This window comes from Eptesicus fuscus, chromosome 3 (genome assembly GCF_027574615.1).
Source record: "Eptesicus fuscus isolate TK198812 chromosome 3, DD_ASM_mEF_20220401, whole genome shotgun sequence".
In the NCBI taxonomy this organism is placed as follows: domain Eukaryota; kingdom Metazoa; phylum Chordata; class Mammalia; order Chiroptera; family Vespertilionidae; genus Eptesicus; species Eptesicus fuscus.
The window spans coordinates 11,247,169-11,269,293 of NC_072475.1; the positions used below are offsets into that span (position 1 = coordinate 11,247,169).

A 22,125-nucleotide genomic window follows, 5' to 3' on the forward strand; every position below is an offset into this window, starting at 1 on the left:
CATCTATCCTATATAATAAAACCCTAATATGCAAATCGACCCAAGGGTGGAATGACTGGTCGCTATTAACTGACCACCAGGGGGCAGATGCTCAACATAGGAGCTGCCCCCTAGTGGTCAGTGCGCTCCCACAGGGGAAGCACCACTCAGCCAGAAGCTGGGCTCACGGCTGGGGAGCACAACAGTGGTGGCGGGAGCCTTCGCGGCAGCACTAAGGAGCAGCAAGCTGAGTAGTAGGGAGCAGCAAGCAGGCAGGTGGTAAGGAGTGAGGGGTCCTGGACTATGAGAGGGCACAGGCCGGGCTGAGGGCCCTCCCCCCGACCCCCAGTGCATAAATTTTGTGCACCGGGCCTCTAGTAGTAAATAATATTCCTGTAAAATAGCAAGATTGTTACACTTGTTTTAACTAATATACACTCAAATGTAAAATGTTAAGAGGGAATGAAAATATAGCATAGTAAATGTTAGGGGGAAATGGCTATCATCTTAAGGGATGTTTATCTGTGATTTGACATATAAGTTGATGGACAAAAAAACTACTTTTTTTCTTCTATTTGATTCTCAAAGTATAATTTTCCATTGTCCCTGAAATCATCAAATTTATTCTTAAACCTCAGGTAAGAATTGCTTTTCTTTTTGGTACCTGGATCTCAATTTTCTATCCTGACACCCTTTAGTCAGAAATGGCATCTGGCTTAGAAGACTAATGTGTTAAAAAGCTTTTCTCTTAAAAAATATATTATTTTGCTTTATACTTTTGGCTTATTCCATGTAATGCCACTACTTTATTTTTGTTTTAATTCCCAATTTTGCAAAAATAGAAAAAGATGCTTTCCCTGAGCCTCACTATAGTATTTCTCATCATTACGATGCATGTGCTCTCCTGCTTCAGTTGCTGCACATATGTGCTTCTGTAGATATGGTGTAATGTTCCTTCCACTCTCACCTGCTTCCTTGTATTTGAGCTCTAATTTCTAATGAGAAGTATATATAGCTCGTGCAGTTGCCTTGAGTTTGGGTGAATGTCAGCTGCACAGGCGAATTTGAGCAAATGGCACATTCTTCCAGATAGAAAGGTTTATTGATTCTTAAAGTTTACCATATGTGTATCCCTTCTTAGTTGAAACTTTGTCTCATACATTTAGGAATGGCTCTTTGGCAAAGCTCTGTAATATATGTGAAATACATAGGTCAGTGTCTGTCCATAAGTACTCGATACATGTTAGCGATAAGAAGGGGGATGTTGATGACATTTAGAAAACATTGCATTTATCTACTCAGAGTCCAGTATATTTAATTAAATAATAGATAAGTCAATAATATTATAATAACTCTGTAGGGTGCCATATGAGTACTTGAATTATTGGGAAGGATCACTTCATAAATTATATAATTAACCACTATGCTGTACACTTGAAACTAACATAAAATAATATTCAATGTCAACTATCATTGAAAAATGAAATTTAAAAAGAGTTAAAAAGTCATAACACCCACATCATCATTTTATGTTTCTTGCCTCAGTGATACAATATAAAAACTTGGAACCCATTTCTTTGTTCTGATACATATGCTTATACATTTATATAACACATGCACATATATAAGACCTTTTATAGCATCTCCAAAATGTGGTACTGAATCCTTATGGAAACTAAACCCCTCTTCCACCAGCATCTTCTCCAGTTGTGTAAGAGGCTGAGTTATATAAGGCAGAAGAGTCCCATTGGATATTTACTTCATTGTATCCTGACACTGGTGACAATAATACCATTAGCCACAATGGGTTTCTAGAAACAGAACATAGCATGTCTGATTTTTAGATATGAACAATGTTCTAGATGAGGAAAAGTTTCATTAAGGAATAATGAACTCGCCCAGGATGCAGCATATAAAAAACTAACTGATTATGCAACAGAGCTAGACCATTGAAACAAAGACACAGCAATGTGGACATGGATAGTCATTCAAAGAGCTAACTTTCATTCATAGTTATAGAATAGGCAAGCTGTAAAGCTATAGAATAGTCAAGCTGAAGCCACCCAACTCACTCATTTTACAGACTGAGAAACTAAGTTCCAAAGAGTCTGTGACTGAGAGCACTGAGTAGGTGACTGCACGTCTGAGATAACTTCTCTGACTCTAAACCCAGTCCTGCTTTTTCTGTACTCCTACCACCCTGAAAAGTTTTAAATATGTGTATACATATTGTGCTTTGATTACACGAAAGGTTAAAAGAACAGATTTCCTGCCATGTCCCTGGGTCCGGCCGAGACCAAACCAGAGGGAGTCGGACCTGCATTACCACCATTTGTCCACCATCCAGAGCTGAGGGGTCAGTGCTGACATGTACACATCAGGAACTGGTGGACATTGAAATTGGGTCTCAAAAGAACTGTTGGTCCAGAAAGAAACTCACTACAGACTGATTCATTTGCCTGTCAGCATAACTGTTATTGCTCGTCTCACATTCAGTTCTTATAAGTATATCTCTAGTGACACATGATCTCGCTCATCTAGGGTGAATGATGAACAACATAGACTGATGAACAAGAACAGAACCAGAAACAAGGAGGCATCGATCGGACTATCGGGCCTCAGAGGGAGGATAGGGGAGGGTGGGGGGATGGGGGAGAGATCAACCAAAGGACTTGTGTGCATGCATATGAGCCTAACCAATGGTTAAGTTCAACAGGGGGTTGGGGTATCCATGGGGAGGGGTGTGGGATGGGAATGGGGGGATGAGGACAAATATGTGACACCTTAATCAATAAAGAAATTAAAAAAAAATAAAAGAACAGATTTCCTGATTCCATGAATTATCAGTTATGTGGGCTTGGCCAAATTTCTTAATTTCTCTGTGCCTCAATTACCTTATCTGTGAAACAGAGATATTAACAGCAATAAATCTACATGTGAGAAATAATTAGCACATATATACAGGGTGCCCCAAAAATATATACACACTTTAGTAGCTGATAGCTCAATTGATGCTGTTTCTTTCTTTTCAGATTTAACCTATTGGAATTCATAATGTATAATAAGTGTGTATACATTTTTGGACACCCTGTATGTAATACACACACACACACACACACACACACACACACACACACGTGTGTGTGTATGTGTGTGTGTGTGTGTGTGTGTGTATATATACTAGAGGCCTGGTGCATGAAATTTGTGCGGAAGAAGTGGGTGGTGTCCCTCAATTCAGCCTGCACTCTCTCCAATCTGGGATCCCTCTCACAATCCAGGACTGCTGGCTCCCAACCGCTCGCCTGCCTGATTGCCTGCTTGCCCCTAACTGCTTCTGCCTGCCAGCCTGATCACCCCCTAACCACTCCCCTGCCAGCCTGATCGACGCCTAACTGCTCCCCTGCAGGCCCAATTGCCCCTAACTGTCCTCCCCTGCAGGCCTGGTAACCCCCAACTGCCCTCCCCTGCTGGCTTGGTCACCCCTAACTTCCCCCCCTTGCCAGCCTGGTCACCCCTAACTGCCCTCTCCTGCCAGTCCAATTGCCCCTAACTGCCCTCCCCTGCCATCCTGGTCACCCCTAACTGCCCTCCCCTGCCGGCATGGTTGACCTTAACTGTTCTCCCCTGCAGGCCCAGTCACACCTAACTGCCCTCCCTTGCCAGCCTTGTCGCCCCTAACTGCCCTTCCTTGCTGACCTGATCACCCCCAACTGCCCTCCCCTGCTGGCCATCTTGTGGTGGCCATCTTGTGTCCACATGGTAGTTGCCATCTTTGACTACAGGGGGCGGCCATCTTGTGTGTTGGAGTGATGGTCAATTTGCATATTACCTCTTTATTATATAGGGGATATATATTAGCTTGTAATAAAGTGTGCATGGCATATATTAAGCACTCAATACCAGGTATTGCCATGGTAAAACCCTAGAAAAATATTAATTCAGACATATCATTCAGTACTGGCTCCCTTCTCCTGCCTAGTTCCCTTGAGTAGACAAGAGTTCCTAATTTACTGGTGGCATGAAAGGGAAGGCACAGCCTGGCAGGGGACAGCTGGGACCCACTGCCCGGAAAACAGAGAATTAGGAACACAGAGTATGAGTTACGCCCTTACACAATGTACCCACAGTATTTTCCCAGCCCAATCTCCCTTGGTCATCAGGTGGACAAACAGAAAGATTCCTGGAATCCTTTCTCCTCGCCTGGAAATCTCAGCGAGACACCCAACTGATAATAATGCTGAGTGGGCAACCAGCAGCAGGTCTCATACGGTAGGGCTCTTCGAACTATTCTAATTTGCCTATCACGTCCAGACCACCAGAATTCCCTGCTAGCTAACTGCACATACTCCACGTCATATCATTAACCTAAACAGCATGCACTTCTGCATTTTTCCGATGGAGTTTTTGTTAATTATGGAAAAAATTTCACAACACTGTAATAAACTTTTATACTGTCATAAGTCTGTCTTACGCACATGTCATTTGATCATATCACTCTAATTAATGCAATGCACTAGCTAATATTGCTTCCTGCTTAAATTTTAGAAAATACTTGAGAACCATCATTTGTATGGCCAGTGTTTCTCTGAAAAATTTCTCCAGGAAGTCTTGAACTTTGCCTAAGAGGCTAGGAATGAAACGGATGGGCAGATGTTGAGGAGAAGCACTTACCTTGGCTAAGAACTATATAGTCTCTTGGCCACAGAGGCTGCTGTGCTGCAGCAAGGGGCTGACACCTGCCTCTGACAACCTGAGGGTCCAGCAGACCATGGGGGAGGGTCAAGTTCTCAGGCTCACCCACCCAGTGCCTGCATCTCCTGTCTCAGGTTCCCACACTCCTATACGACATGCTTAAAGTAAATGTTTGGTATCTATTTTCTCATAGACTGTAAGATTATGCATTTTCAGATTTTAGCACAGTCTACTCTCAGGCCTTAGGGAATAAAGGTGACTTTCATGGTAGACCTTGACATTAAGAGTTTTAAAAAAATATAATGTTTCTTTTTAAAATTTTTCAAGGCTTCTGCAACGTGAGTCAACAATCCTATCTAATAAAAGAGTAATATGCAGATTGACCATCACTCCAACACACAATATAGCTGCCCCCATGTGGTCAAAGATGCTGCCCCATGTGGACACAAGATGGCCACAAGAAGATGGCCAGCAGGGAGGGCAGTTGGGAGGCACCTGGCCTGCAAGGGAGGGCAGTTGAGAGGGACCCAGGCCTGCAGGGGAGGGCAGTGGAGGTGATCAACCCTGCAGGAGAGGGCAGTTAGGGGTGACCAGGTGGGCAGAGGAGGGAAGTTGGGGGCAAACAGGTTGGCAGGGGAGCAGTTAAGCATCAATCAGGCTGGCAGGGGAGTGGTTAGGGGGTGATCAGGCTGGCGGGCAGAAGCGGTTAGGGGCAATCAGGAAAGCAGGCAGGCAAGCAGTTGGGAGCCAGCAGTCCTGGATTGTGAGAGAGATGTCTGACTGCCCATTTAGGCCCGATCCCACCAGGATCGGGCCTAAACAGGCAGTCGGACATCCCTCGAGGGATCCCAGATTGGAGAGGGTGCAGGCTGGGCTGAGGGACAACCCCCCTCCGTGCACGAATTTCGTGCACCGGGCTTCTAGTTACTTTCATAAAGGGCCAGGTGGTGCACGTTTTGGACGTGTGACCCATGCATCTTTTGTAATCGCTCAACTCTGCCCTGTAGCACAACAGCAGTTAGAAATAACACATCAACAAATGACGTGGCTTTATTCCACTCATGCTTTATTTACAAAAACAGGTGGACGGCCCATCCCACAGGCTATATATTGCAACCTATGCTCAGAAGCAGCTATCAAAAGCTATTTAACGGCACACTCTTCTTGTTGTTCTGTTTAAGTGCCACTGCTATGGTATACACCTCGTCCCACACTGTCAACGCACCCACAGTGACAATCTTCGCAAATGTCATGCCACTGCCTGCCTCAGACTTTGCCACTCATTTACCACTCTTAAAGGGACCCTCATCACTGTCTGATCTGCCAGCGGTCCCGCTACAGGATCTCTGATACTCATTGCTTTAGACACACTTGAGCCCCAGAAAGCAGAACCTGAGAATCGGACTGGTGCGGAGGCAGCCTTGTGTGTGGCTGGGGAGGTGGGGGGGGGGGGGGGGAGGGGAGCACAAGGGCAAGAGCATGGAAACAAGTTTAGGAAACAGGAGAGGGGGCCTGGCAAGACTAAGACAGAAAAGGGGGTAAGCCAAGGCAACGGTGTATTATCAAGCTGGTCACTGCTAGGGACAATTGGGGCTTGATTCTCTCAGGACCCTCTGAAGAAGCATTTATAAAGAGCCTCTATTCTGTCTCCCAAGGTCCAAATATTAGTTACCAATAGATGTGAGAAATTGGGAGAACAAGGAAAAGAGAAAGAGTGATAATTGAGATAGCTGAGGCTGCTGGTAGGAAGCACAGCCTAGCACTTTGAGATATTCAAATGCCATTGATTCTGAGCTACTCATTCTAATTTCCCTAGGGGATTGCCAATGAACTGCAAAACTTCATAATTCAGTCATTCGTTATCAATAAGTTACAAAGGAGCCTTGTCAAGTCATATCCTTGTAGGAAGGGAGTTTGGAAATCATCAGATATTGCTCTTTATCATTGGCAATAATCGCTTCCAAAAAAACCTAGACAACTGACTTCCAGCCTCTGCTCAAACAGCTGTGTTGGGGGGAGGGGGGGACAACTTCCATCTCAATCAGATAATTGACAAATTGCAAGCTGGGTGGAGGGGAAATCTCCATTTAAATGTTCTTATTCTTCAGTCTCATGCGCCCCCTGCTGACTAAAATTATCTGCTTCCACACTTCCAATTCCAGAATTTATTAAGCTAGGGATACTCTGTTAATACTAATACATTTTAAGGAAAAAAAACTTCACCAGAATATGATTTTCTATTCACTAGACATTTGGAAGTCACTTGCATTTAGAGCAGTCAAACATGTGTATGAATTTCTTGCCCTTAGGAGCAATTTTAAATTTTATCTTTTGTCACCACCTGGTGGTAGACCGTTTCTCACTTTTCCCCCCCACTTTAAGTTCTTTTTTGTTTCTTGCTATGGGAAATCTCTAAATAAAGAAAACGAGTCAACTTTAGTAAATATAAAACTTTTAGCATTGATAATCAAGCATTAATGTATACTCAGCATACAGTAGGCACTTAAATATCTGTTTAATAAATAGTTTTAATTTTATTTCATGGATTGCAATGTCTATGATCTTTTTACTTGAATTGCATAAAGCTCTCAAATGTGGCACATGCAAGCGATCCACAGTATTATCAGAGTTATTTTTCCCTTTTTAAGTTTGATTTTTTATTTATTTATTTATTTTTTTTGGTTTCAGCTAACAGAACTACATGATTAAAAAGTACCTAGCGAAGGCATTTTATTATTTTAAGAATGTAAATGCACTTGAAGTTATCATGTTTAAAAGGTATTTTCTATGATACCAAAAGGTGAAAGACAATTTGATAAAACTGTATTAAATGAGAAAAGGTGTGACCGACATTGTAACTTCATGACTTGTGATACTAAGAAAAACTGAGTTGTACATCATTTGCTGTAGACCATCGCCACCTCGTGGGATGAATGAGGTACTAAAAGCTGTGAATCTTTTAAGGTGGAATTGTTATTGCCAGAAAGTTCCTATTTAGAATTTAAATGAAATTTAATCATTGGAAACAACAGCAGTAATGAGTCTAACAACATTCATAACCTACCACACAATTATATAGTTAAAATGCCAAAAAGGCATTTGATTAAACATTATGAGTCACAGTCATTTCTAAGCCCCCAACTTGGTTTACCTTTAAGGCAAACCCCCTGAGGCATAATTCAATATCCTGAAACAAGGAAAGTGGTTGCACAAATTACACTTTTCTCAGTTACAGCAAATGCATGATTTGCGGGTCATAGCCATTTGTAGTCCAAATACAATTTACACGCATTTTTCTGTTTTCAACGTTGTTATATTTCTGAGTATACGACATGCTTAAAGTAAATGTTTGACATCTATTTTTTCATTTATGATCAAATGAAATGTCCATTTTGTTCAATCTTACTTTAGACCATCTGTTCCCAGAAGGATCCCTAAACAGCTTTCCCATTTCTAATTGGTAAATCCTCTGGTATGAAAATATGAATTCATAGCATCACATGTTTAAAAGAAATATGTACATTAATCATTTCTGTAGACAATATTTTCACTAAAACAATGCTAATAGTGCATGTACCTCATTTTGTGGTTACTTGTTGAATACTTAATTTGATATAGACTTCTTAGGAATTATGAGTCGAGTATTGTGTCTTACTATGTGAAACACATGCAAACACAGATGTAGGTGAGCATTAATACTTGTTTCTTTTACTTGAAAATGCTCAAAACATTCCCGTTTCTCTGTCAATAGAGGACAAGAATGCTTGTAAAAGTTCAAACTGTTCATTGTAAGAATATTTTTATCAAATATTATAACTTTGGTTAGCTCCTTTCTACAAATAATAAAAACTAGTTAAGGTCTGTAAAGTAAAACATATCTAAGTTTATGTTTGTATAAGTGCATATCTATAATAATAAAAGCGTAATATGCTAATTAGACTGGATAGCTGAACGACCTTCCGGATGTCCTTCCGGAAGTCCTTCCAGATGACCTTCCAGACAGAGCCAGGGCTGCAAGGGACAAGCCCCTTGCACGAATTTCATGCATCGGGCCTCTAGTGTATTCTATAAAAAGAAAGCCAGAAATATGGTAGGTCTTAGGACTATGTGTGATCTTTTTGGTGCTCGTTCAAATCAAGGAGCAAACATTTTATAAGGGGGAGAGTGCGAAACTTACAAAGACTCAATATTACCTGTCATTTTTACTAGTGTCGTGAGCACATTTTACTTCTGTTGGTCTTGTTTCCACAGAAAGATATTGTTTTCACATCACAATGTTGTTAAAAATATACATGTGTTATATGTATATATATTTACGTAATACCACGGACGCCCAAAGAGTGCTGGCCTTTTTTTAAAAAAGCAAGTAGATTAAATGTTCTTCTGCGTATGGATGGAGTTTTTCAAGCTTAGTAATTGGCAATTCCTACATCCATGCCTCTGTTGAAGCGATTAAAAAAGAACCATTTCCCAGAACTACAGGTGCAGGACAGATTGGAGTCATTATGCAAAAGAACAGAAATCTGGAGAGAAACCTAGGGAATAAAAAAGCCATGTTCCTGGCCATCCGTTTGCCTTTAACTCTCTGTTTTGTTTCGTTTCTCAGCTCTATCTGAATATATAACATGAAATATGCAAGAATTATAATAGATTTGAAACAAACCATCCAGGATTAGAAATCTATGCCTTGAATTAAACTTCTAGGAAGAATGCACTGAGGGTGGACATGAACTAAAGGCCGAGCTTGCATTCGTATATTTTAAAAGCTAAAGTTTACGTGAGGGAGGTGACAGTTTTGGAATGCAATTCACGGGTTGCTGGTCTTCCGAATTCCCCATCATGCCCCAATTCAGGGAACTCACATTTTACCCTTAGTCCTCTGGTAAGTCTCTCAGCCCCTGGACCACCTCAAGCATTGGAAATCTCCACCGCTAAAGCCCCTCTGAGGTCCCAACTGCCGGTCGCCTTACATAGTTTTCAGAGAACATTTATGGATGGCTTTGCCATCTTGCTTTCTCCATCCCGGTCAGTATCTTGTAAGGGTAAAGTGACTTTTCCTGAAACGTTCTCCCGAGTATCTAACATTTCTTCTAGCTAGAAAGAACATATGAAATGAAATCATTTTTTTTTTAAATGGGATGTTAAAAACCTTTCACAGAGCAGAGGGGGTGGCATGTAAAACTGGGAACTAAACTGACGAGTGGGAATGTTTGGGAAAGGACAAAGATGGACAGAAACAGTCAGGCTTAGACAATGTGGGAAGGAATGGGCTACTCATGGGTGTGTGTCTGTCGCTATCAGATTTGAAGGAGACATGGAAGGGGTGAGAGAGGGCAGTGAAGGAGGGCCTGGGTGGAAGGAGGTAGGTGGAAACAGTGGCCAAGTGTTCGATGGTGTGAAAAAGGAAGAGCCAAGAAAAGAAAGGGTGGTGACTGAGATGTTAAAACACATGCCATTCCCGTGTTGATCATTCGGCAGGTAATTATGACAGCGACTTCAGAAAAAAAGAAAACTACGTGGGAGAACCCATGCCTTCCTTCCTAAATGCCTGGGGACCGGGGGATGCTGTGACACTTCTCCCAGAGTGAGGCGTGTTTGCTTCTTGGTGCCACTCATTCTCCTGTGAACTCTGCTGAAGGGCCGAGAGCCGCCGTGTGGATCTCCTTGTCCAAGGAGGCAACCTAGAACCCTCCGAGGAAACAGGCGACATTGGGAGGTATTCTGAAAGCAAACACTGGAAGAGGGATGCGCTGGAGGAGCGAAGGGGATGCCTCGAGCTGGGACAGGATGAGGTTGGCAACATCTGCGGAGGAGGGAGGCCAGGGCCCAGGGGCCGAGAGGAAACCTGGTGGAAACGGAGAGGTGGGGGGCGGAGGGGGCGGTAGCGCAGGGAGACCCTGCAAGCCCAGGAAGCGGGGCGCGCGCGCTGGAGGGACTGGGGTCCGCCTGGGTCTCGGCGGCGGCCATTCTCACCATTGTCCCCGCGGCTTTCCGCCAGGGGAAGCAGGATGAAACATTTCCTTCCTCTGTGTCACCGAGCCCCTCCCTCCTTTTGGATGGAAGGACCGCTCCGCTTCTTCTTGGGAGACCTAACGGGGGAAAGGCTCAGCGGCTCTCGCTCCGGTAACACGGACGCAGCCTTTCCCGCTCCCGATGGGGAAGAGGGAGGGGCCCGGAAGGAAGCCGGTTTCCTAAGGTCCCCACCGCACACTTTCTAGCCCCAGCGATCCCGCAGGTCCCTGCGTGGAAAAGCGGGGTCCCTGGAGGTTTCCGCCCGCCTGGCCGCCGCCCGGCCGCCGCCGCCGCGGGGGAAGAAAGCGGGCCGGCTGGGCAGCAGCCCATCTTTGCTCGGACGGGGAAGAGAAAGAGCAGTTCCCTCCCGGGGCTCTAGGGCACTGAACCGAGTCCCGATAACCTCTTCCGGAAGTGTGGCCCTGGGTCCCCACCCCGGGGGCTCCGAGGCGGCCGAAGGGGGAGACGGTGTTGGAAGGAGTAGGGGTGAAGGTCAATGCACACGCAGGTTAACATCCAGAGCCTGGGCAGTGTCTCCCGGCCCCCTCCCCCAGCATGCTTTCTAGGGGAGGCGCTGGGCCAGCCATGCTTTCCCCGAGGAAAGAAACTGGGGCGAAGAGAGAGCAAACCGGCCCTTGGCAGGCTTAGGGAGATGGCGAGGAGCGGTGGGGTACCTTTCTAGAAAAGGCTGGGGGGTCGGGGTCTGCGGTAAGAGAGGGAGGCCTCGCAGGGCCAGTTCCCGGGCAGGGGAATCTTGGAGAAGGGATTCAGCTCTCCACCCCGATCGTCCCTTCTGGGGACTGCAGCCTCACGAGCGGACTGCGCTCCGCACCGGAGGGGCGGCGGGAAGGGCGGGTGGTCCGGGAAGCCGGCCGGGGCAAGGCGCGGTGGAAGTGAGTCCCTCTCCCCGCAGCCAGCCCCAGACGTACGGAGGGACTGGTCCCAGGGCCCCCTCCGGCGTCTTCCGCCCCCAGATTGACGAGCCCGGTGGCGCGGAGCCAGCGCGGAGGTCGTCCCCTCCCCCGCCCGGCCCGCCGCGCTGAGCGCGGTCTAGCACCGACTTCAGGGGGCGGTGTCTTCGGGTGGAGAGGCGGCCAAGAGGGAGGAGGGAGGGGGGAGGGGGGAGGGGGTGGCGAAGCCTCCCACAAGCTATAAAAGAGCGGTCCCGAGTGCCCGGTCCTTGCACTCGCAGGAAAGCCGCTCCGAGCCAGGGGCTGTGGCAAAGCCAGGTCGCGCGGTCCGGCCGAGAGGACAGTGCCCGGCGCAGAGCGAGCGGCGCCCTGGTCCAGGCGGAAGCCGAAGCGGGGCTCCAGGCACCGATCTCCGCGTGGTCCGGTGCCCCCCGCCCCAGAGGCGTCCCGGGGCGCTCCTGGTCCTCGCAGCAGCCACCCCGCCCGCGCCAGCCGCGCGGTGCCCCGAACGCTGCGCTTAGAAGGAAAACTTCGCGTTCTCAGGCTGAACTGCAGCGCCTACTCCCCAGGGACTCCGGGAGCCCCGAGTGTGGCTGATTCTCCGTGAACTTGCAAAGAAATAACAGTAACTTAACTTGATCCATTCCGGAGCGAGGCCAGCGAGGCTCCGCACTCACGACCCAAACAATAGCCTCCTCGTTTGGAGCGCTGCGGCGCGCCGTGCCTCCGGGGGCTCGGGTGCAGCTAGCGGTCCCCGCGGGGTCCCGAAGGCGCACCGCAGGCGGCGACATGGGGAAGGCGGAGCCGGCCAGGTGGTCTCGGGGTCCGCAGCCCGCGTCCGTGCGGCTGCTGCTCGCGGCGGCCGCGGCGCTGCTGGTCGCGCCGAGCGCGCACGGGCGCCCCGCCGAGGAGGACGAGGAGCTGGTGCTGCCGACGGTGGAGCGCGGCGACCCGGGACACGGGGACACTCACCTCCGCCTGGACGCCTTCGGCCGGCAGCTGAGCCTGGAACTGCAACCGGACCGCGGCTTCCTGGCGCCCGGCTTCACGCTCCAGACCGTGGGACGCAGGCGGGGGTCCGACGCTCCAAGTCCCGACCCGGTCGGCGACCTGGCGCACTGCTTCTACTCCGGCACCGTGAACGGCGATCCCAGCTCAGCCGCGGCGCTCAGCCTCTGCGAGGGCGTGCGCGGCGCCTTCTATCTGCAGGGCGAGGAGTACTTCATCCAGCCCGCGCCCGCCGCCGCCACCGTGCGCCTCTCCCCAGCCGCCGCCGGGGAGGAGCCGCCGACGCGGCCCCAGTTCCATCTCCTGCGGCGGAGGCGGCGGGGCGGCGGCGGTGCCAAGTGCGGGGTTATAGACGATGAGGCTCAGCTGGCGAGGGGCGCGGGGCCAGAGGGCGAGGACTCCGGGGCTCCGCTGCGGCCGAGGGACCCCGCGCCGCAGAGCTCGGGGCAGCCCACAGGTATCCGTCCCAGAAAAAAATGCCTCTCTCACTTGTGTCTCCATTCATCCCCCTCTCCCCACTCTCGCTACGAGACTCGACTTAAGCGTAGACTCCAGTGTGTAGACAGGACGGAGACCTGGCGGGGAGCGGGGAGGCTTGGGGTCCTGCCAGAACACTTAGTTCCGTTCGCCTGAATAATGAATGATGGGGACGGGACAGACAAACCCTGTGATTTCCTGCTGACTAAGGCGAAGCATGTAGACCAGAAAGGGGGAGTTGGTCACGCAACTCGGTCCACCTTAGTCGAGTGTGAGCGCGGGCAACTTCTTCCCATCCAGTTCATCTCGCTTTACGGCCGCGCGTGTGTTCTTGGGTCGCGTTGCAACTTTGCACCAGTTTTGTAACCGCTGCCTGGGCGCGCACCGCCTGGGCGCAGAGGAGGGCGGGGATGCAGGGCACGGGGCCGCGGGTGACCTCCAAATGGGCAGCCCTGGAGACTGCGCGGCTGCGCTGCGACCTCTGTTCGGCCGCCCTCTGTCGCCTTCCCCATGGAAGAGGCTGACCCCGACGACTAGCGGCGGCCTGGGCTTTCTGCAGAACCCGCTTGGGAGGTCTTGGCCCCGCGGGCCCCGCCTCTCCGCGCCTCCCACCCGGCATCCCGGTTTGCGCTCCCTCTCGCGGCCATAATTCTGCTCTCCGTTGAACGTTAGCCACCCCTAAGCCTTGCTTCTCCTTCCCCTGACTCTGTTGTGTGGCGTGCTTACTGTCCGGTTCTTTTCATTCCTCACATGGCTCGTTTTAGAGTTCTCCACTCTCCCCAGCACATCTGCTCCTTGGAGCAGTTAATGTGGTTACACAGCCCAGGTCCCTGGGGGGGCTGAGTTTCAGGAGTTGAAGGGCCCTGTACTAAATCCGAGGCGGGGCCTTATTTCCCTGGGGCGGCTGGAGTGGGGCAGGCAATAGGCTGCTGGGCAGAGTGGGTGGTCTTTTTGCCTGGATTTGGCTGGAGCCGCGCACCCCAGGGACCCCTGGAATGAGATTGCAGAGGCAGTGCAGGCTGAGAGATTCCTGGAGGCCGGCCCCCTTGGCAGAGGCCCCAGCCCTGCCCTGGGCCTTCCACGTGGAGCCCGATGATCTCATTCAGGATTTGAGCCCTGGCCTGTGAAAGAGTGACTCAGGGCCTCTGCCTGCTGCCCTTGCTCCAAGTTTTTACTACAGCTGGGGAGGAAGATGGACATACTGCCTTCCTTGTTCTGATGGTAGGATTTCCAGGCGGACAAAAGAAATCCTGCTCACCAAAAAAAATTTTTTTTTTAAATTAACAAATACGTTTTTTAAAAACAAAGCCTGACCCCTCAGAGGAGCACATGGCCATTTTATTTAAAGGAGAAAACTTTAAAAGTAACATTTTCGGTGAACGGCGATGCAAATATTTTTGTTGTGGTTGCCTTGGGTGTATTTTTGTTTTATTTGCTTTGACGGGTTAGGCTTTCCTTATATACTAGTCCTCCGGGGAGGGAATTATTCTCGGCTAGACTGCCCCTGAGCAAACTGTCTTTCTTATTCCTTTCCAGGAAGTGGGAGCGTAAGAAAGAAGCGGTTCGTGTCCAGCCCCCGCTATGTGGAAACCATGCTGGTGGCTGACCAGTCCATGGCAGAGTTCCACGGCAGCGGCCTGAAGAACTACCTCCTCACCTTGTTCTCGGTGGCAGCCCGGTTGTACAAGCACCCCAGCATTCGCAATTCTGTTAGCCTGGTGGTCGTGAAGATCCTGGTCATCTATGAGGAACAGAAGGGACCAGAAGTGACTTCCAACGCGGCCCTCACTCTGCGCAACTTCTGCAGCTGGCAGAAACAGCACAACCCGCCCAGTGACCGAGATGCCGAACACTACGACACGGCGATTCTGTTCACCAGGCAGGTGAGAGGAAGACAGGGCTAAGTATGATAGGGTCCCCTGGGGAGTCCACTGTGTGACCCATGTCGCTAAGGCATGTCACCAGTGTTTGGCACTTGCATCTTTTTAATCGGCTAGCGTGGCCCGTCGATCTCCTCGTTGCTTCTACAGTTTTCATATCTCAAGTTGCACAGGCCTGTTTGAGTAGCACTAGGAAGAAATATTGATGAAAGTCACAGAGCGCTCCTAAAAGGACAGCTCGGTAACAATGAATGTGGATGCTCCGAGACATAGGTGAAGGTGCACCTTGCCCCGAAAGACCCCCAAGTTCATGGGATGTCCCTATTAATCAGGATATACCTTTGTCCTTGTAGGACCTGTGTGGCACGCAGACATGTGACACCCTCGGGATGGCTGATGTTGGAACTGTCTGTGATCCCAGCAGAAGCTGCTCTGTCATAGAAGATGATGGCTTACAAGCTGCCTTCACCACAGCCCATGAATTAGGTGAGTCTGTTTCGGAGTAAAGAGCGAAGCTCAATTTGTGAATTCAAACTGAAAAACAATATATCAATTTGAGAGAGAGTCTGTAGGTTATATTGCTATGCTAGGTGCCAGGGCTTCTTAGAAATTGCAGAAAATATTTTTTAATTGTTCTAACCATGATCATCTTTATTAGAATACCAATAAGATCATTGGAGCTATGGACATTTGGAGATCGTATACGTTTGTTTACACTCTGTACAATGTAGACATTGTGTAGACATTGTCTTCAAAATAGGTGTTCTTTTTTTTTTTTCCTCTAGAAATATCCCTATTTGGGATAAAATGCTGCACATTTACCTATGTTTTAATGTGAGTTTCGGATTGCTTCTTAGGCCACGTGTTTAACATGCCACACGATGACGCGAAGCAATGTGCCAGCCTTAATGTCAACCGGGATTCCCACATGATGGCGTCAATGCTTTCCAACTTGGACCGCAGCCAGCCCTGGTCTCCCTGCAGCGCCTACATGATTACCTCATTTCTGGATAACGGTCATGGTAAGACGCTCCAACTACTCTTTCTACATGGCATCCAGCCTCCTATCTGTAAAGTTCTAATTAAACAGGCTCCTTTTTCTTTTTTTTTTTGTTCTTGATATTTTCCTTCCAGATTACTTTCACTGCCAAGCGCATGCATTTTTAGATCTTAACTCCAATAAAAGATAGCGCTTCTGGCCAAGTCATTCCCAATGTGCATGAATTTGAATTTTTAGCAGAACAGTCATTCCCTGTCATTGTTAATGCAGAAATACCCCATTGAGGATAATCTCTCCATTTAAGTGTATCTTCGTTTACATTTCTCTGGCATCTTCTCCAAAAGTTTGACAGCTTTCAAATAGCTTTGCTATATATTATCTCTTTATGATAAATATTTGCTGGAATCGATCTACCCGCTACGTGCTTTCATTTATTAGTTATTCACAGTGGTTAATAGTTGGGTTTTTTTGTTTATTTTGTTTTTGCAGGGGAATGTTTGATGGACAAGCCCCAGAGCCCCCTGCAGCTCCCCTCTGACCTTCCTGGGACCTTGTATGATGCCAACCGGCAGTGCCAATTTACATTTGGGGAAGACTCCAAACACTGCCCCGATGCAGCCAGCACGTGCACCACCCTCTGGTGCACGGGCACCTCCGGTGGGTTGCTGGTGTGCCAAACCAAACACTTCCCTTGGGCGGACGGCACCAGCTGCGGCGAGGGGAAATGGTGTGTCAACGGCAAGTGTGTGAACAAGACCGACAAGAAGCATTTTGATGTGAGTTTCCTGCTCAGGCGCACACTCCTTTACAATTCGGAATCGAACACAGGGAGGCCAGAATGGCTGATGGCACGTTCAACACCCCAACTCTGTTCTCGGGCCGGGAAGATAGATTCCTTTTGCAATTGATTCCTTGTCTCGTATTTTTCTCTTGTATTCCCTAAGAAGGTCTCTGTAGAGAATTCTAATCTGGTGACTTGTGTCCCCACGTAGACGCCTGTTCATGGAAGCTGGGGGCCATGGGGACCCTGGGGAGACTGCTCGAGAACCTGCGGTGGAGGCGTTCAGTACACCATGAGGGAATGTGACAACCCAGTCCCAAAGAACGGAGGGAAGTACTGTGAAGGCAAGCGTGTGCGCTACAGATCATGCAACATCGAGGACTGTCCAGACAGCAATGGTGAGTTGAAAACGGGCAAGAAAGCTGTGCCCGCCCAGAGGCAGTTAAGGGGTGGAAACTGATAATGCCGTTCTGTCCTGCTCTTTCCAGGTAAAACCTTTAGAGAGGAGCAGTGTGAGGCACACAACGAGTTCTCCAAAGCGTCCTTCGGGAGTGGGCCCGCAGTGGAGTGGACACCCAAGTACGCTGGGGTCTCCCCAAAGGACAGGTGCAAGCTCATCTGTCAAGCCAAAGGCATTGGTTACTTCTTCGTTCTGCAGCCCAAGGTAGAAGAAGCTTTGCCACCTACTTTTTGCCTAAGACCTTGGCTTGCTACCTTTTCATGCCACCTATAGGCACGTTCTTTAATTGGTATATGACTATGTTCGGTTTCAAATTAGACTTCGTTTTCTTCGGGATACCTCAGCCGGATTTGTTTGGTGTTGTGTCGAGTTATGAATGAAGCTGAATTCGGCACTGAGGATTCTTGCAATTTCTTCTTATTATTCTTATAAACAAGAGCCCTTGACTAGGCTAGATAAATTATGTATTAGCAGGGCAGCCAACCAGTAGTTTTGGAAAATAGCCCAGGCACGGTCCAAGTACGTGTTGTTACTGGGTGACTAGCAGGAGCATGTGCAAACAGACTTATTAAAATGGAAGTCTGAGCTTTGATGCCTTTTGTGTTTAAGAATACATATGGAACCAGCAAAAGCATCGTTTTACTGTTTGACTGAGGGGCTAAACTGGCTGAGGTAGAACAATGTATTGAATTTGGTTGAAATCTCATGTGTCATTATCACTGTAGGCCATAAAAGTATTCTTCACTTGCAAATTCAATATTTAGTAAGTGATTCATTCAGCACCTACTTATCCAGGCATTATTCTGAGGATACAGCCATAAAAAATTGACAAAAATTTCTGCTTTCATTGATCTTAGGTAGAAGTAAGATAGGTCAATAAACAAATACTTAAAAAAATGTGTAATTTTTTCAGATGTCATTATGTGCTATGGGGAAAAAAAGACAGAGAAGGTGGTGTATGGCATGTATAGAGTACTGTTTTATTGCAATGGTCAGGAAATCAGAGATGTGATGTTAATGAGGGAAACTTCTGTAGTTATAGCTCCATGTCTCCCCTGGTTAATGTGTGACACCAGATACCTGTTCTTCCTTTCTCAGGTGGTAGATGGTACTCCATGCAGCCCCGACTCCACCTCTGTCTGCGTGCAAGGCCAGTGTGTAAAAGCTGGTTGTGATCGCATCATCGACTCCAAAAAGAAATTTGATAAATGTGGCATTTGTGGAGGAAATGGATCCACATGCAAGAAAATATCAGGATCGGCTACCAGTTCAAAGTAAGTCTGAAAATGCCGTACTCCCGAGGATCCTATCACTTAGATGTTCCTTTTTACAGGTCTGGTAAACATTGTATTCTAGATGATTAGCTAAGCCACATACTAGCCAGTGAATGAGCGATCTTTCTTTCTGCTCTTCTTGCCCGCAGTCCTGGCTATCATGATATCGTCACCATCCCAGCGGGAGCCACCAACATTGAAGTGAAGCAACGGAACCAGAGGGGATCCAGAAACACTGGCAGCTTCCTGGCCATCAAAGCCGCCGATGGCACATACATCCTGAACGGCGACTTCACCCTGTCCACCTTAGAGCAAGACATCACGTACAAGGGCACCGCCTTGAGGTACAGCGGCTCCTCGGCGGCGCTGGAAAGAATCCGCAGCTTCAGCCCCCTCAAGGAGCCCTTGACCATCCAGGTCCTCACGGTGGGCAATGCCCTCCGGCCGAAAATCAAATACACCTACTTCGTGAAGAAGAAGAAGGAGCCTTTCAATGCCATCCCTACCTTCTCAGAGTGGGTCATCGGGGAGTGGGGCGAATGCTCCAAGTCGTGCGGGCAGGGGGTGCAGAGGAGACTGGTGGAGTGCCGAGACCTCAACGGGCAGCCTGCTTCCGAGTGTGCCAAGGAAGTGAAGCCAGCCAGCACCCGACCCTGCGCGGACCTGCCCTGCCCCCACTGGCAGCTGGGGGACTGGTCCCCCTGTTCCAAGACTTGTGGGAAGGGCTACAAAAAGAGAACCTTGCAGTGTCTGTCCCACGATGGGGGGGTGCTGGCCCACGAGAGCTGCGATCCTTTAAAGAAGCCTAAACATTACATAGACTTTTGCACCACGGCCGAGTGCAGTTAAGCGGGCTGCGTGCGGAGGGGAAGACGAGGTGAGGAAGGGCTGAGGCACTGAAATCAAGAAGGCTGGAGGGATCCAGTAGACCTTGCTGGTGATGTTACCATCCCTGTTCCCTGGTACTCATTCACTACTTGGTGTCCTGGGGAAAGGCAAAGCAGGAGAACAAGGAGATTCTTAGCGTAAGGCGTGGCTTACTTGACATCACTGGCAATGGAGGGAGAAAGAAGGGAGTCCAAAGAGGAGCTTTGACCAGCTCTGTTTATGATTGCGGTGGTTTCAGAGAATGTCTATGTCATCTTTTCTGCCGAGAGTTAAGAATTGAAGAATGTCCACCGTGGAGAGAAACGTTGAGCATGTCCAGTGACTCCATCATTACCTTTGTGCGCCATTCTCCTGTCTTTGTGCATTTATCTTGACGAAGAAACAAGTCCTGTGTTTGTAAAAAAACGCACTGAATCTCCAAGGGGAAAACAGCAGCGATGTGTCGGGTGCTGGTAAATCCAGAGCAGGCACCCCCAGCTCGGTACCTCCACCTTCCATTCCTCCCTGTGTAAGCCTACCTTAGGAATGTGCATGTGAAAAACCAGTTTGAGTCTCAAGAAAGTCAGCGAGATCACACAAAAAAAGGAAGTAATGCCAGAACAAGAAAAGGGTGAGCACCACGGGGTCCCCAGTGTTAGGGGACAGTGAGGTCATTTGTCTCGTGATGGGGAGGCTCCTGAGGGGTAGCAGGTCCATCCCCAGCAGCTGGTCCAGCAGTCATATCCTGGTGAATGTCTGTTCAGCTCTTCTACTATGAAAGAGGATCACTTTTTCCATGTGTATATAGTAAAATACGTTACTATAAATTCTATGTACTTTATAAGTATTGGTTTGTGTGTTCCTTCTAAGAAGGACTATAGTATGTAATAAATGCCTATAATAACATATTTATTTTTATACATTTCTTTTTAATGATAAAACTCTTAAGTTATACCGTGATTGTAAAAGGGCATATAAAAATAGAGTATTTATACAATATATGTTACTAGAAATAATAAAAGAACACTTTTCGAATATGTGTGTATTTTTTTTTTAAGTGGGAATTTAGTTCTAGGAAGGAAATTCGAGGCATAAATACTGAATTTGAAGAACAGATATTTTCTTAAATTCTTTGGAAGTAAGATTTCATTCTAATGAAATGTATTTTATATATCCTGGATTGTGTGACTGTTGCAAAGAAAGGAAGCTATGGTATCTTTGGTGATAGATAGGTTTGTTACTAATGTATAATATATACAAATGATTGGCAGACTTCTTCTGTAAAGAGCCAGATCATAAATACTTTTGGCTTTGTGGCCCATACCATCTCTGTCCCAACTACTTAAATGTGCTGTTGTAGCATGAAGACAGCCATGGGCAATACATGAATGGGTATGGCAGTGTTTTAATAAAATCTTATTTACAAAAACAGGCAGTGGGCCAAATTTGTTCTTTGGGTGTAGTTTGCTGACCTCTGATGTATACCATAAATTAAATGGGATTCTGGAAGTATTTGGAATTTGTATGTCTTCCTCAACTATATCACATAATGTTATATGAAAGTACTTAACTACTGAGTAGAAAATGATGCCTTAAATTACATTAATAGACATGCCTGGTAAGTGGAGCCCGCCAAATGTCCCACTTTCTCATCACAAATACCTGAGAGACACCCTGTAGTAGAGACACCCTGGAGCACCAATGACACTCTGTGTAGACTTTTGTGAATGACTGTATTCTAAGTACGAAATGGTACATCAATTATTTTAAAAGTACAGACTTCTTCCAAAGTACCTACCTTTCTCCCAGGAAATAGTTGATGTACTAGAAGACTTGGGTTATATAGTTAGCCACATACACTTCCAACTTAACACTTTCATCTTTCTCTTCACCATCCTCCAGAATTACATAAGATTCTTTGGAGCCAGGTGTATAAGTCAGATAGCAGGGCAGGGGAAGGGAGAGTCATGTTAGTCTCTAGTTTCATATTTTACTACTTCCTGGACCTCTGAGCCGAAAAGTACAAGTCGAGTCTTTTCACCCTGGGAACTAGTGGTCCCATAGAATTCCGTTAACCATCGGATCTGGCCATGTGCTTAATCACCAGTGGCCTAAGGTGATGTCTACCACAATTAAGTTTTTGCTTCACAGTACTATGGTACTCTTTAAGCAATGTGCCCTCACCCTCAAATCACTATACAAACTATTTGATAAAATGAGATAAATGTACCTAAAATGATAACCCACAATATAAAGAAGTCATCTTCAGATCTGGCCCAATTCACTGATGAGTTAATGTTTCTTTGAAAAGGGCTCACATTGACTTGACATAGCAAGGAGACTGAAGTTCAGGACACAAAGAGAGAAAAACAGTCAAAAGGTTTTCCATTGTTCTCTGTATATTCAATGCCAGACAACTTTCTAAGTCACCACCTTATATATTTAGCCCTCTGCTGAGGAGATTTTCCTTTTATCAATAAACTGAGCAGTTTAAAATTTTCACAGCAATCTTGACAGCAAAGAGGGTTTAGTTCAAAATACATCTGGTTTTGTGAGATTGATCAGGCACCTGCTTCAAAAGATGAACTATTTTGTGCTCACTCATGGTACAGCTATAAATGATGAGCTGGCATAATGTTGAATATTAATTAAAATACCTAATTTGTAAAGCACTCAATAAGCACTTTCTCTAGCATTCCAACTACGCCATGCAAGCAAAACTTTTGAATCAGAGCTTTCATGCAAAAATGGACAAAAATTGTTTCCAATTTTTGCTCCTTGTTT

General features: G+C 47.3%; 1 protein-coding gene and 1 long non-coding RNA gene across 2 annotated transcripts in view; one reads left to right on the top strand and one right to left on the bottom strand.

The window, feature by feature from the left end:
• The window catches only part of LOC129148547 (uncharacterized), a 49,258-nt gene extending 36,643 nt beyond the window's left edge, over positions 1 to 12,615 (bottom strand). Inside the window, exon 1 of the long non-coding RNA XR_008555508.1 lies at positions 12,567 to 12,615. This is a non-coding gene — a long non-coding RNA (uncharacterized LOC129148547). The remainder of the gene's footprint in view (positions 1 to 12,566) is intronic.
• ADAMTS1 (ADAM metallopeptidase with thrombospondin type 1 motif 1) lies at positions 11,885 to 19,459 on the top strand. Its single transcript, XM_008145745.3, has 9 exons — positions 11,885 to 13,059; positions 14,616 to 14,962; positions 15,313 to 15,445; positions 15,817 to 15,981; positions 16,449 to 16,735; positions 16,952 to 17,138; positions 17,229 to 17,404; positions 18,299 to 18,474; positions 18,624 to 19,459. The coding sequence occupies exons 1-9, from the start codon at positions 12,384 to 12,386 to the stop codon at positions 19,321 to 19,323; spliced, it is 2,847 nt and encodes a 948-aa protein (XP_008143967.1). The 5' UTR covers positions 11,885 to 12,383; the 3' UTR covers positions 19,324 to 19,459.
• The last annotated feature ends 2,666 nt before the right edge of the window (positions 19,460 to 22,125 follow it).

Excerpts from the sequence above, each read along its gene's own strand:
- ADAMTS1 (XM_008145745.3), top strand. The coding sequence starts at position 12,384 with ATGGGGAAGGCGGAGCCGGCCAGGTGGTCTCGGGGTCCGCAGCCCGCG. Across the intron at positions 15,446-15,816 it reads CACCACAGCCCATGAATTAG|GCCACGTGTTTAACATGCCA; the intron begins GTGAGTCTGTTT and ends ATTGCTTCTTAG. Across the intron at positions 15,982-16,448 it reads ATTTCTGGATAACGGTCATG|GGGAATGTTTGATGGACAAG; the intron begins GTAAGACGCTCC and ends TTGTTTTTGCAG.